Raw genomic sequence first — 15,781 nt, 5'->3', positions numbered from 1 at the left:
ATTTTCTACCGCTTGTCCCTTTCGGGGTCGCTGGGGGTGCTGGAGCCTATCTCAGCTGCATTCGGGTGGAAGGCGGGGTACACCCTGGACAAGTCGCCACCTCATCACAGGGCCAACACCGATAGACAGACAACATTCACACTCACATTCACCACACTCTAGGGCCAATCTAGTGTTGCCAATCAACCTATCCCCAGGTGCATGTTTTTGGAGGTGGGAGGAAGCCGGAGTACCCGGAGGGGACCCACGCAGTCACGGGGAGAACAGGCAAAATCCACACAGAAAGATCCCGAGCGCAGGATCGAACCCAGGACTACTCAGGACCTTCGTATTGTGAGGCACATGCACTAACCCCTGTGCCACCGTCATTTCATATTCGTGATTTTGACATCTGACCCCAGAATTAACATTAAATACCTAATTCAAGTTAACCGTTTCAATGCAACAAGATCATAATGTGAGTAAGTGAGTAAGTGAGTAAGTGAGTGAGAGTGACAGAGTGAGAGCGAAACAGACAAAGACAAAAGGCAAACTTCAAAAGAAGACTGTTGGCAAAGGTTTCGACAGACATGATTGGGGGTGGAAGGGTATATCAAAGTTGTGCCCTGTTAGTTCTGGATACCGCCAAAAGAACCTTAAATCGATAATCGGCCTCTGGGCACCCGCATCAGAGTACCTTACCCCTCTGACCCTATCATTGACTCCAAACCCCATCTGTCTCTAAACCTGCACTGAGCTGGTACACAGGCTAATCAGAAACATATGAGCACACAATCACAATGACATATTCTTTACTGAGAAGACTGACTGGAGGAGATTCTTAAGTACATAAATTTAACAAGGTTTTAAAAATTAATGCTTGAGTGGACAAACAAGATTGTATTTTATTTTTTTAAATGTCCTGTCCAGCCACTCAGGCAAATTATATTGTTGATGTAGAAAGATGCCCATATCTGCTGTAAAGAATTGCTTTACAAACAACAAGTGTGGGATACTTCTCTTGCTGCCTTATTTGTATTTTACTTTCTTAAATGGATGTATTTAGTGTTTGGCACAGCCGGACCGGAGCAGGAGGGGATAGAAAGAAGAAAAATAAAACAAGGGGGGAATTTGCGGGGATAAGACAGAGAGAAACAACAACAACAAAAAACAAAAACAACAACAACAAAACAACATCAGCAAAAACAATGTATACAAATATGATACTAACATTATAAAAAATAACCAGTTAATGAAGTAGATAGTAAGTAATAACACGGAAATGACAATGAACATTATTGCACTACAAATGGAGCAATGAAAATACCAATAGAAATAACACTATTGATAATGCATATCTATCCATTTTTACCGCTTGTCCCTTTCGGAATATTAATAAAAATTGCCTCTTTTATCAACATTAAATCCCTTCAAATGCAATGGGGGTGGGGGAGGGGAACAACATTAATACATTTTTGATGAAACGTGATTAAATGTGTAAGTGGATGTATTTACTGTATATGTATGTATGTTTGTACAGTGAATGTGTGTATGGATGTATGTACCGTGTGTGTGTCTGTATGTATGTATGAATATACGTCTGTATGTGTGTATGTTTGCATGTACAACATATTTGTCTCCCAGTATTTGCAAGAGCCACAGTACGACCCAGCCAGCCAGATCAGTGATCAGGAAACAAGGGACCACCAGCCCCACGCAAGCAAGCCGGCCAGCGACAGGACAAGAGACATTAACTCCACCTCCCACCAAGAAACTTCACTCCCCAATCCAAACCCACACAAACACAACACCGCCCAAACAACCGTGCAACAGCACCCACACCAAAAGGCTGTGGTGCCCCCCGCACCAGGCCAGAAAAACACCCAATGTCCCCGCTGCCAAGAAAGCACACTCACTCAACCAAGTCACCTAACAAAAAATAAAAAACAGCCCGGCGAAAAGACCCCAATGCGTGCACAACCACCCTGAATACACCACACAACACAGAAACAACAATGTGGCCGTGACCACCCCACAACAACTCCATCAGCCATTCCACCCTTCGCCCCTGCAACGTATACCTGAGGGTTCCCCACCCCGTCAGTCCCCCCCCGCCGAACATAGCCCATGTCAGCGGAGTCCACACCGACAACCCCACGCTGAAACTGCACGGCCCCCCACGCTTAATGTCAACACCGCATCCTAGCTGCCCAGACAGCAATGCGTTCACAAGAGTCTCGACCGGGGAACGACGCCTCCATCACCATCCATCCATTTTCTACCGCTTGTCCCTTTGAGGGTGGCGGGGGGTGCTGGAGCCTATCTCAACTGCATTCGGGCGGTAGGAGGAACGACGCCTCCCAACGGGGAAAGACGCCAACGCATCTTGCCCACATGCCAGCACCCAAACCAGCCAGCAAGCCAACGCCAGCCGGCCTTCACAATTCCATCTACGTGTGGCCACCAACCACGGCCCACCACTCCAATTCAACAGAGCAACGCCAAACGCCGCCAAACAAGATAAATATTTTGTAATTCTTAGGCTACAAGAGCTAACAGAATGTTTGGATGAGTTATCCATCCTCATAAGCAACAATGTGTTGTCTGCCACCAATGTACAAACATCAAATGAGGTAATTGTTTAGAGTTTCACTGTATTTTACCTATATAAAATCGTGTAGGCTGTAGCACAGTCCTGGGTGCCTGGGATCCTCCCCCTGGCTATGAAGAGGAGAAGTAGGAGGTGTATAGTAGTAATACATGTTAAGAGCCCATTACAAGGAAACATCTGGAATCCTAATCTGGAAGGATGTTCCCGTGGGCCCCTTGTGAAGCATTTGGGGATTGATGCATTTAAGCCATTTATCCCACAAAAATTAAAATGCAGGGTTATAATAATAAATGATAAATGGGTTGTACTTGTATAGCGCTTTTCTACCTTCAAGGTACTCAAAGCGCTTTGACACTACTTCCACATTTACCCATTCACACACACATTCACACACTGATGGAGGGAGCTGCCATGCAAGGCGCTAACCAGCACCCATCAGGAGCAAGGGTGAAGTGTCTTGCTCAGGACACAACGGACATGACGAGGTTGGTACTAGGTGGGGATTGAACCAGGGACCCTCGGGTCGCGCACGGCCATTCTTCCACTGCGCCACGCCGTCCCTTGTAACCACATTAATAAAATTCAGTATGATAAGTCAAAGCACATCCTGTGGCTGGTGAAAAACCAACATACATACACACACCAGGAGTCTAAAATTAATAAATGTTACCCCTTCTTAGAAATCAATTCTACAAATATCACAAGATCAATAAGTCATCGGCTTACCTGATTTTCAATGGCCTTGCGGTTTTTGGGGTCATTGACGACAATCAGCTGAAGCTCAGCCATTTTCTTCATTTTCCCATCCATATCAATCTTCTGCAACAGGCCACGGACCTGGCTCCGTAGCAGACGGACTGTATCCTCCTTTCCCTGGCGCTTGGCCAGCAACGAGGCACTGGCTGAGTGGATGGCTGTCACCCAGTTCTCTAGGTCAGTCAGGTTGGTGGCCTGCATGGGGAAGGTTAACATTAACTCAGTTTGATCATTTGGAAAAACCATTATACTTGCTTAATACAAGATTGATCCTAATAAATCTGAAATGATTTCATTGCCATCCATCACAATATGAACATTCGATGGATGACAAACTGTGCTGAATCAATGCATGCACTCTTAATTAATCTATAATAAAAACAATTTTTTAAAAAGCAGTGGCTATGAACTTCCCCTAAATCAATCCTACATTCCATTATTGTCTTGTTTTGAAATTAATTAGTTGAACAATAACTTGTGTGAAAACAAGCCGTGTGAAAAACGGACAGATAAACTCAACATGATGCCTGTGCCTTTTTTCCTCTGGGGCCGTTTAACTCCCCACTTTATTACGATGCACAGTTGGTCTGAAACCAATAATGCAGTCTGGCAAGATTGTATTGTTGAGTGGTTTGGAGCTATTGATATGTACAACCCAAATTCCAGAAAATATACTGTTTTCAAAACAGTTTGAAGACATCTGGGCATCAACGTTAGGAGTTTCTGGAGTTTTGGTATGGGAATTTCGTAACATTGTTGCCTGAAATAGGTTTTCAGCTGCAGAAGTTAAACTGATAAAAAATACACTTGTATGGACTAAATGAGCTCATTTCAGATGTGATGCTTGTTACAGGTCTCAAAATATTTGGAACCAAGGCAATATATGGCTATAAAAGTAAAAGACTTAGTGAGGAGAACATCTATCAAGTAATACATGATGCATTAAATGTTTTCTATGGAAGAAAGTTTAGAAGAGAAGGCAGGCCAATTCATCACCCTGACTCTTCTCTGATCTAGCCATGCTATTGCAATAGCTGGAGTATGTTGTTTTGCATAGTCCTGCTGAAATACACCAGGCCTTCCTTAAAGCAGACGTTGTTTGTGTGGGAGCGTATGTTGCTCTAAAACCTCAATATACTGTAACTTTCAACATTCCGAGTTCCTTCCAAAACATGCAAGCTGCCCATACTGTTTGCACTTCTGCGCCATCATACCATCAGGGATGCTATCTTTTGAACTGATAACAGATTGGAAGGTCTCCCCCCTCTTGAGATTGGAGGACACAGGCTTAGTGATTACCGAGCAATGTCAAATTTGGACTTGTCTGACAACAGAACATGTTCCACTTTGAAACTGTCCATTTCAAATGAGTCTTGGCCAACAGAACACAATATCACTTCTAGATAATGTTTAAATATGGCTTCCTTCCTGATAGAGCTTCAATTGTATATGTGGATGGCACTGCTGATTGTGTTCACTGACAGTGTTTTTTAATGTTAGTGACACAATCATGCTAAAAAGAGATGCTGTGTTGTCTGAGGGCCCAAAGACTACTGGCATACTTCTGCCTCTCTAAGACATTCATTCCTTTTATACTCAGAGCATTCAATCGATCACAACTGGACTGTTCAGTTTGTCTTTGAATAAGTTTTGCCTCACAACCAAGTAGGCTTTATCAGTTCATGCTCATAGAATTAGATTGGTCAGATCTAGTCTTAGACACGGAATGGTCAGACATAGTCTGGTCAATCTAAGTCTATAAGCATGAACTGATGAAGCCTACTTGGATGAGAGGCAAATTGTCTTTTAATACAAAATGAACATTCCACGTGCGAATGTTCTGTGAATACAATGACCTGAATTGATTAAAACATCCAGACATTCCTTATATAAGTAATCATGTTACACACATATCAATTAGCTTCAACATTTGTTATGATATCTATGTTCTGTTGTAAATAAAATATTGGCTCATGTGATTAGAAGTCGTACTTTTAATTTTGTTACAAACTAAAGAACTTTCAACTTTTTTGGAATTCAGGTTGTACAGGTCAGTAGGCACGAGTGGCAAATGTGCTCAGACCTCTTGAGAGCATACCCTAATCAAGCTGGCATTGCTCATGTCAGACGCAACACAGCAACTTGACGTAGGCCCATGCTTCCACAATTGCACAATAACTATACATGCCATTGTTTTCACCTGAAAGAGGTAGATATCGCCATAAGAGTTGCTGAGGCAGAAGACGTTCTCCTTTTTCGGGTGCTCTGGAACAGCCTGGACAATGCTATCCTCAGCCAGAAGAGAGTAGCGAGGTGTGACCTCCTCCTCTTGAGAGCCATTACAATATGACTCATAAAAGAGCAGTGTGCATCCTGATAGAAAATGAAAGGTACAAATATGATTAGAGGTTGAGTGAGATAAGCAGATAAGTATGTAGTCTTCATGTTTGGTGATTTGCTGCAGTCAACAAATAAACTTCAATAATTGAGGAGTATATTAAAACAAACACATTTTGTAAAAACACCAGGCTACCCAGCTAATTGATGACTATTTATGTTGCTCCGCATTTTGCAGTTAAAACAAAAATTTTTAATTGCATCCGTAGGAATTATTGCCCCTTCATTCAAGATTGTTAATGAGGTGAAATGTCACTGATGCTAGACAACTTGGCCCAGCTCACAATCTTTGGTCAATATTTTAATGGTGTTAGGGGCCCTGTGTTCTTATGCGTCACTTGACTCATCAAACCATGCCTTTGTGGACTTGTCTGTGTCATGATAAAATTTAAATAGACTATTTACATGCTGACAAATTAAAATTCCTGGATTAATTATTAATTAATCAAAGGGGTCATAGTATAATTATTTTTCTATTTTTAAAACTTCATTTTGGTCTGCATAACATGTAATGATGGTTCTTTTCAAAGACTCTGAGCCATCTGGGAACGTAACATAAATTGGGGGCTTGTCCGAGAATTTTCTTGAATCTGAATTGCCCGTAGTTTGTTTGGCGTACTTGTGTGTGCAATAGACCAGAATGGCACGAGTATTTGAATGAGATGAGTTTATTTGTAAACCGACAGAAGTTATGTAATTTTGATTGCGGCACACTATGACATAAACATTAGTAATGTCTCTCTGAAAAAGGACATCAAGTCCAAGGTGTGGGACCAGCTAGTCACGCTTGGTGTGTTTTCTCTGTCCTCAGATGCTCCCAACTCTGATGCGGCAGTAGGTGCTTTTGTCTGTAGTCCTCTTGTTTCAGATGACGAGGCCGTAGGCAGAGTACCACTTACCCTCCCCAAGTTTCAAGGATTTTCGCCAGTCAGTTCCCGAACTAGTGGTTCGGTAGAGGGGGCTAGGCTGAAGGTCCGGTTAGCTCGTCTCGAACATGAGGCAAATGACTGACGAGAGGCACGGGCGTTTGAACATCAGTTGACAACTGCTAAGATAGAGGCTGAGACCAAGATAAGGCTGCTAAAGCTGGAGCTGGAAATGACTGCTGCGCAGTCTACCGCTCAGAGTAATCCCACACCTACATCAGATACATATGACATCAGGAGACAAGTGTGTATTCCACAATTCTGGGAAACCGAGGTGGATGTGTACTTTCAGACATTTTAACGGCTTGCCGCAGCTCTGCGCTGGCCTAAGGATATTTGGGCAACTTTACTGCAGAGTAAAGTGACCGGTAAGGCTCAGGAGGCGATAGCGGCCTTGTCTATGGAACAAAATATTGACTATGAGGTGGTTAAGGCTTCAATCCTACATGCTTATGAATTAGTGCCTGACGCTTACCGACAGAAGTTCAGGGACTATCGAAAAAAACATGAACAAACATTTGTGGACTTTGCCAGAGAGTTAAGCGTTCGTTTTGACAGGTGGTGCAAAGCGAGCAAGGCCACAGATTTTAACTCTCTTTGAGAACTTGTCCTATTGGATGCTTTTAAAAAGTGCGCTCCAGAACGATGTTTGGTGTACCTAAATGAGAAAAAGGTTACCACATTGAGAGATGCATCAGTTTTTTTCTGGTGAGTATGTTCTGACACATAGGCCATCTCCTGAGAAACCTCCTGTCGCTCCATCCTTTTCCCCATTACAAGCCAGGGCTCGTGCTAAAGAACGAGAGTGCTTTTATTGTCATAGAAAAGGTCACTTGGTAGTAAACTGTCATGCTGCAGGGGCCAAACAAAAAGATAAGCAGACCCTCTCCCAATTGGAGAATAGGCTAAAAGCCGAGCAGGAAGGTCGCATCCTGGCTGAAAAACAGCTGGCTGACGCAAGGAAGAGGAAGAGGATGGAGGAGGCCACGGCTGCCAGGGTGGTGGCTGTGGGTGCAGCTACAAGAGTGGAGTCCAACGATTTGCTGCGTGGTCGGGTTAGAGAGCTGGAGACTGAGTGCAAAAAGCTCAGCATGGACATGAAATCCAAGGAGGAACAGATTCGGGATCTGGAGGGCAAGTGTCAGGAGTTGCCCAAGTACAAGAAGAACGAGAAAGACACAAAGGTGCTGATGTCGGCGCTGTCCGCCATGAAGGAGAAGACTCTGCACCTGGAGAACAGCCTGAGTGCAGAGACCAGGATCCAACTGGATCTGTTCTCTGCACTGGGAGACGCCAAGAGGTAGCTGGAGATAGCGCAAGGCCAGGTCCACCAGAGGAAGAAAGAGATGGCAGATCTCAAGCAGAAGGTTTTTGACAGCTGTAAAGCAGTGCTCCAGTTTTGGCTGCTCCCAACTTTATGCAGCCTTTCAAAATAGAGATTGGTCGAGTGTGGGTGACTTAATTGTGTGTATATGTGGACATATATTTTCAATGTAACCCAGACATAGTGACTTGTTTGAATGAACAAGTACGTTCATTCTTGTTGGTGGGCGTGTTACGTTCCACGTAGTGGTGGTTTGTTTGTTTTGTTTCCTATTCTATTGTTTCTACAGGTCACACTCATTCACTGCCTCTGCTGCCAATCAACTGGTTCCTGTTCCCAGCTGCTCCTCATTTCACCTATTAATCAGCCAGCTAATCCCGGTCCACCATTCATCCTCCTATCCTGCTTAAAACCACCTGCTCACCACTGGATGAGGTTGATTCTTTTTCTGCCATGCTGTGTGGAGCCTTAATAGACGCTACTTTGTTTTGTACTCAATTTGTTAAACTCTTTGCTTAACTTGTGCCACCTGTTTTTTACCTTTAAACTTTTGTAAGTATCTGTTTAGTGTGCAGCCTAGTCTTGGGAAAGGTTAGACAGAGGCCTCTATACACTACACACGTAGGACTTGTTGGTGTATAGAGACACCAGGCTTAGTGGTGGCTGTCACCCTTGTAGGTTTTGGACCCCCTCTTTGGCTAGAGTAGGTAGGTAGGTTTTTGGTTTATGCTAATTAAATAGCTTTAGTTAGTCAGCTTACCTTTCTTTTTTAGAGATGTATTTTGGTATGTTTTGTTCATTTCTTTGACAGCACCTGTACTCCCAAGCTAGGCTAGTGTTGTCTTGTTGTAACACTGGTTTTGTTTTCAGTTCTTGGCTTCGGTGTCTTTAATTTACAACTCATTTGGTTTATACACTTTTATGTTGCGTTCTCCTACGATCCCTAGACTCTGAGCCATCTGGGAACGTAATACTCATATACAAATTATGATAAAAAACTCGACTGACAATGCATATCCCCGCTAGACAACTTGTACTCTAACTCCCAAAATCCAGACGTTTATAAGGAAAGGCTCTCTCAAGATCCCAGTTCTTTAACAATGGCGATAAGGCTAGCAAACTAGGAGCCCATCAACTAAGCCAGATATAAACATCCAATTATATTCCGCAGATTCAAACTGATCCAGGTATAACCAATGATGATGTTGAGATTCATAATGTATTTAGGAATTGCTATGCATCCCTCTACTTATTTGCTCAATGTTCTACTCCTGAGATTGAAAACTTTTTTTTTCCAATTTAGACATCCCCTTGGTTGATCAGTCTGCTACGGTAGAATTAGGGAGACCAATTACCGGTACTGTTGCAGAATTGAATGGTGCAACGTCGTCATTACAAAATGGTCAATCCCCGGGACCGAATTGATATCCTCCCGAATTTTTCAAAACATTTTGGCATAAGCTAGCCCCTATATTATTGGACATGTACAATGAATTATTTAAATCCGGCCACATTTTCGCAAACACTTAACCAGCTTCATTTTCTCTCCTCTTAAAAAAAAGCAAAGAACTCATATGATGCACCTTGTATCGTCCTATTAGCCTGTTAAATGCGGACGCCAAACTGTTGTACAAATTGATGGCTTTACGTCTGGAAACTATTTTTCCTTCTATTAATGCAGATCAAACTGGGTTAATTCGGAATAGGCATTATTTTCCATATCTTCAATGTCTTTACAATATATTGTACAGTGTGTATGCTTTTAACACTGAAAAAGCAGTGATATCTATGGATGCTGAAGAGGCATTTGACCGAGTGGAGTGGAATTATCTATTCTATGTACTGGAGAGATCGGCTTTGGTAACAGTTTTATTTTATGGCTTAAACTCCTTCATTCCCCTGCCAGGACAAATAATATTCAATCCAAATATTTTCGCATCTATTGTTCTACACGGCAAGGTTAACCCCTCAGTCCATTGCTTTTTGCTTTTGCCATTGAGCCTCTGTCAACAGTGCTTCGTTCCAACCCACTTATTACGGTCATATGTAGACACAATGTGCAGGTGAAAGTCTCTCTATGTGGATGACCTCCTTCTGTATTTTTTTCAGACCACTCTGTCTTGGTCCTGGCTACCTTGAGTACCCTTCAAGCATTTGGACATTTGTCTGATTACAAACTAAACTAAGGTAAAAGTGAAATATTTCCTATAAATTCTGCTGCTAAAAAATATCCTGTGCACAATTTTTGCTTTAAAATTGCCTCGCAAAGTTTCACATACTTGGGCGTCCAGATGACACTTATGTTTGCAGAACTTTCTAGAGCCAACTTTGTTCCACAATTGTCCAGAATCCACAAAGATGTTGATTGCTGGTCCCTACCTAACTTATCTACAGTGGCTCGTGTCAACTCTATTAAAATGAATATACTTCTTCAATTTTCGTATCTGTTCCAGTGTATAGCACGTTTTCTCCCTCACTCCTCCTTTCGTAAATTATATAATCAGATTTTAGATTGAAATTGGAATTAAAAAAAGACTTACAGGTTCAATAAATATCTCCATATCAACAGGAACAATGGAATAAAAGTTGAAAAATGCTTTGGCAGTGTATTGTATTTAAAGATTGCTGTTTCGCTCATTTGTCAATCAAAAAGGGATTCAGCCGGACAGGCCATCAAATCATCATGTGGAAGCCCGGCAATCCCCCTTTATTTATAATTACATCTATTAAATAATGATTCTGTTTGCAATTAATAAACTTTTTTGGGAAAGTAACAAGTAACTGTAATTAATTACGTTTTTAAAGTAAATTTCCTAACACTGCCCATCTTACACAAATAACTCAAACTTTGCTGTGGGCTTTTGTAATATCCGCTGTTAGCTAAACTTCGCTGTAATATACAGCGGCAAACACTGAGTGCATCAGCTCGATAAATTCTGACCGGTCTACACAGTTACATTAGTTGTACTTTGTAGTTACAAATCTCACCCTCATTAATCGAAAAATTTAACTGCGCAATTAATGTTTATGCATTTATTGTGAATAAATGTAACGTTCATATATTTCTAGGAAACGGCATTGTTTCTGTTTACTGGTGGTGGGGGCGTAGCCAATGAGATGTTATCATATAATTTGCAAATTTGTCGATGATGCATAGATATATTTTTTTTAATGCTCAAAATAATTTACATACATTTAAAAACAAGTATGTGTCATTAGTATTAACATATTTTTGTTATATCGTTTTACTCTATTTTTATAATTGTTTTTATTGTACAAAGTAGGGTTGTTCCGATACCAATAATTTGGTATTTGGTATATTTTGAGAACGTCTCCCCTGTGCTCCTTGACTACAGTCTGCACCAGAGAAAAACAGCAGGACAGGTGTAACAACATCATCATTACCTGTCACTTTTTAAACTCCTTGTGCAAATCTGAATGCTTATTATTTAAATGTTTACCTAAGTTTGAAGCAAAGGAGGTAATAGTAATCGCCACATTTGGTATTTTAAAGCAAAACTTGTAGCGCGTCACCTTTATCGTTAGTTTTGAAGCCCAAATACCTTCATATTGCGCTTCATGCACCCTCTTTATTAACCAGCAGAATTGTCTTTATTTGCCATTCTTCCTCTCCAAGATGTTATTGCTTGTATGCTTGTTTTGACACACTCAACATCATGCGCCTCGGCTCTGTCACCGCCACACAGCGGCATTCAGATGAAACAACAGTACCGGTCCTTTTCAAAGGCAGCATTGTACCAATTTCAATCAATAAGTATCGCAGTACTTTATTAGTACCGGTATACCGAATAACCCTAGTACAAAATAACACCAGTGGCAGCTGCTGGTTTTTCAAGAAGGGGAAGCTATTTTTTAGCTACTCGTTAAACATAAGTACAGTCTCCAATAACAGATTAAACATACAAACAGGCAAAATTTTACAAAGAAAACTTCACTTAAAAAATATAAATATCCCCATATCAACATGATCAACAGAATGAAAGGTGAAAAATGCTTTGGCAGTGTTTTATATTTCAAGATTGCAGCTGACTCTAAACAAAAGTTAAACGCATTCTAACGCATTTCGTCAATGAAATGCAAGCACAAAAGATTATATTTGACCACTTTGTTATATTTTGTCAGTCACTCTTTAGCAACCGCTACTGCTGTATATCTGGCATCACATGTTAAAACAATGCTGCGGGTAAGAGAAGTCGGCAAGTCAGATCCATAACTTCAGGACAAGGATTGGCTCTGAGGGCTGGGTGGGTCTGGCTCGAGTGCAAAACAGGGCAGTGCGCATCCCGCCGCTGGAGAGCCCCATCGCCCAAGCCGCCAGCCGCTGGGGCAAAGGTACGGCAAAAGCGGATGGGGTCTTACCGCCGAGGCTTCAGACACTCGAGTGCGTGCGTCTTACTTACGGTTGAAGTTTTTCTGCGGCCACATTTTCTGCGCATCACTAGTCAATAGTGCTTAAATAATATAGACTATATATCTATTTATACAATATATTATTTTAACTTGTTTCTAAGTAAAAAAAAAATCTAAATTTTTAAGGTGTGGCGGCTTTAATTTAGACGTGGGCCCGCGCCACGATCAGACACATATAGGGGAAACCCTGTATGCCGTTGGAGGTGTTCTTGTATTTTTTGGTGCAAAACAGTGTACTGTTGAGCCAGTGACATAGAGCACCTTTACTTATGTAAGGCATACCTTTCAGGGTGATCCAGTATTGTTTCCACTTGCGACGTGTCACCAGCTCCAGCTTCCTGTCTTTCTGCAGAGTCACGAGAGGTTTAAAATATAGCCATCCAGCCCGTCTGACTACACCCTGTTCCTTTTCGAACAGCAGGTCCAGCTGGTCCAGGGAGTCCTCTGCAGACTCACTGCTACTCTCCCCCTCGTCTTCGCCTGTGGAAGGGTCTCTTTTCTCGCTTCCTCCCTGTCCACTGCCCATCTCCAACTCCCTCATGAAGTTCTTATAAATGTTCTGGCGGAGGGCATCATTGGTTGGTTGGTGAATAGCTCCTGATGATTGGGTACTAGGAAGGGCTGGGTGCCATAAGAGGCTTGAGGCCTGAGCAGGGGAGCTGGTGTCTGCAGTCAGGCCAACCACGCTGTCAAAGACATCGGGCATGTCCTGGTGGATGGTATCCTGGCAGGGCAAACAATGCAAAGGTGAGATGCGTAAACTAAAAACAACAAAGGCAACATCATGAAATACCATTACAAAAATTAAAGTTCGCAAGTTCATTTCTTCTTATCTATAATTTCAGAAAAATGTCACCTTGTTAGCCCCATGCATACGCACAGTTCCCTATGTGTGTCAAACCTTGTGAGCCTAAAAATGAAACAAAACTCAAACTGTGCTCTTTTCAATTAGCCGCAAGGCACTGCAAAGTTGAAGAGGAACTTTTGAAAATGCCTAGTCAAACTACCCAAACCTACTTCAAAGACTGCAACAGCAGTGGCTTGATACTTTGGTAGGTTGGGAAAGTGGGGCAAATTTCCTGTGACAGCACCTGGGGAGGTCAGAACCCTCTAGGCTCAGACAGTTTCACATCAGTTAAGGCCTCGAGTGGCTTCCCAATTCCACAAAACACTTAATGTAATTGCCCTCCTAAATTCTAACAGTGCCAACCCATACTTGACTAGATTGCTGCATAGAATGTGACACAAGCAAACCATTGGAGCACTGTCAACACAAGTTTCACAGTATGTGACTCCATGTTCATTCTCTGACTTTATTTGCTCTCATGTATGTACCACTCTGTTGGTAATGGAAAATAATGGCAACATTCTGTCTTGTTGATTTGAGTGGATTCCACTAATCATTATTTTATGTTCTGACACCAGAAATGTCATAGATCAGGATTACTCATGTAGAATGGAAGAAAACACTCACACCTTTCACCTCGCCCTAATTTTTTTTTTAATGCAGGCTGTGCAGGATCTATTTCACATGTGTTTCTAATTAGGGATAGGTTGACAATATAACATTTAAACCCACAAACAAAGCTCCAGTAAAGAGAAGCTAAATGAGAAGTCAAAGTTAACCATGCACCGTATTTCAATGAACAAAAAATTATAGTGACAAAATACTGCCAGTTAGATTTGGCATGGAAAAAAAATGGACATTGTAGAAAAAGTTGTTTTGGCATCAAAACAATTTTTGGCAACAAATAAATACAAACTTCGAAGAAAATGGTGGATATGTTTTGTACAATGACATGTTTCCAATGTAAATCTTCATATTGTTGCACACTGTTGTTGTTTTTGTGTGTTTCAGAGGTTCTTATTTTAACTTTTCCTTTTTTGAAAAATATGCATTTTTAAGTTACCCACAGGGTTTCCCCTAGATCTGGGGTCAGGCACCCGTGGCTCTAGAGCTGCATGCTGATCTTTAAGCCGGATAACTCCTTAAACGAATAATTATTTAGCCTAAGCATCGTGTCAGCCACACTAAACCATCGTTTAAGGTCCCCTCCTTGGATAATTTTATACACAAGTAAGTGCGCCATGTATTTCTTGAATCTCCGGCTCTTAGCTTTGTATGGACTCATCGATCCTTTACAAATTGATTTCGGAGAGGAAGTGACGCCAGAAAGATCGCGCCCTACACAGGAAGTGATGTCGGAAAGAACGCGCCACAGCCAGCTTCATAACAACCTGTTTCCCCTCTTAGGTAAACACTAGAAAGATGGAGGCGAGTCATCCAGACATGCCGTGTTTCCCCTTCCTCTACATGTACAGACGCTAGTGGAAATCACACATAATACCTTAAGAGAAAGCGATTGCAGCTATTTTGGATACAACACTTCTCAGACGGCAAGAGAACTTTTGAATGTCGAGGTCAGCTGTGATTCTACTTACCAAAAAACTTTGCTCATTTGTCGAAGGAGAGACAACGAGAATGCGAGCTCCTGTAGATGTGATAAAAAAAGGTAGCATGTGCTTTGTATTACCTGGCCGCAAGTGAAAAGCAGACCGTATCAGTTATTGTCCGCCATGTATGTCGCGGACTCAACGTCTAGGTCCAGAGTATATAAAGTCACCAAAAACGAATGGACAATGAAGGTGAAGGCAAAATAGTGAGGAGTGTCCTGACCAGATATCTAGATCCCTAGATTGATTATTGTCAAATGTTCTTTGTCACATTGTGTACTTTCACGTGTTTATTAAAGATTTGAGTAATTTATGATGGCTCAGGTGTGGATTCACTACAATAGGGCCCCACAGCACAGTGGATTCCAGTTAATTGAAACACCACAACACTGGATATTGTTCAGATAAGTTCAATTTAAGAACTTGCACACAAAGCAACATTGGAGGTGAATATGACGTGTGCATTTTCCGCGCATGCGTACTAGGTCGTGTTGCGCCGGCTGACAGAGGGAGGGAGGGGGTCTTAAATGACCATTATGTGTGTGTGGACAAGGATCAAGTTAGGTGGGATTTACCCTGGATAACCTTAGTGTAGACGGGGCCTAGTATAGTTTATATACTCCGGACCTAAACGTTGAATCCGCGACATACATGGCGGACAATAACTGATACAGTCTGCTTTGCCAGTCCAAAAGCATTCGCCGTTTTCCATAGTCTTCCCTCGTCAGCCAGGTAATACAAAGCACACGCTACCTTTTTTATCACATCCACGGTACCCCGCACTCTTGTGACTCTCCTTCGACAAATGGACAAAGTTTTTCGGTAAGAAGAATCACATCTGACCTGGACATTCGAAACGCTTCATAATGCGCCACACATTTTCGATGGGAGACAGGTCTGGAA

At 42.0% G+C, this 15,781-nt stretch overlaps 1 protein-coding gene across 4 annotated transcripts in view; it reads right to left on the bottom strand.

The window, feature by feature from the left end:
- The window catches only part of LOC133611635 (rho guanine nucleotide exchange factor TIAM2-like), a 178,375-nt gene that overhangs the window by 84,614 nt on the left and 77,980 nt on the right, over nt 1–15,781 (bottom strand). For all 4 annotated transcript variants that reach the window (XM_061968605.2, XM_061968606.2, XM_061968609.2 and 1 more), the window contains exons 4-6: nt 12,707–13,148; nt 5,547–5,719; nt 3,317–3,541 (exon numbers count right to left, since the gene is read on the bottom strand). In XM_061968605.2, coding sequence (XP_061824589.1) covers nt 3,317–3,541; nt 5,547–5,719; nt 12,707–13,148 — 840 coding nt within the window. The remainder of the gene's footprint in view (nt 1–3,316; nt 3,542–5,546; nt 5,720–12,706; nt 13,149–15,781) is intronic.

This window comes from Nerophis lumbriciformis, linkage group LG08 (assembly GCF_033978685.3).
Source record: "Nerophis lumbriciformis linkage group LG08, RoL_Nlum_v2.1, whole genome shotgun sequence".
Classification (NCBI taxonomy): domain Eukaryota; kingdom Metazoa; phylum Chordata; class Actinopteri; order Syngnathiformes; family Syngnathidae; genus Nerophis; species Nerophis lumbriciformis.
This window is presented reverse-complemented; position numbering and strand designations above follow the sequence as displayed.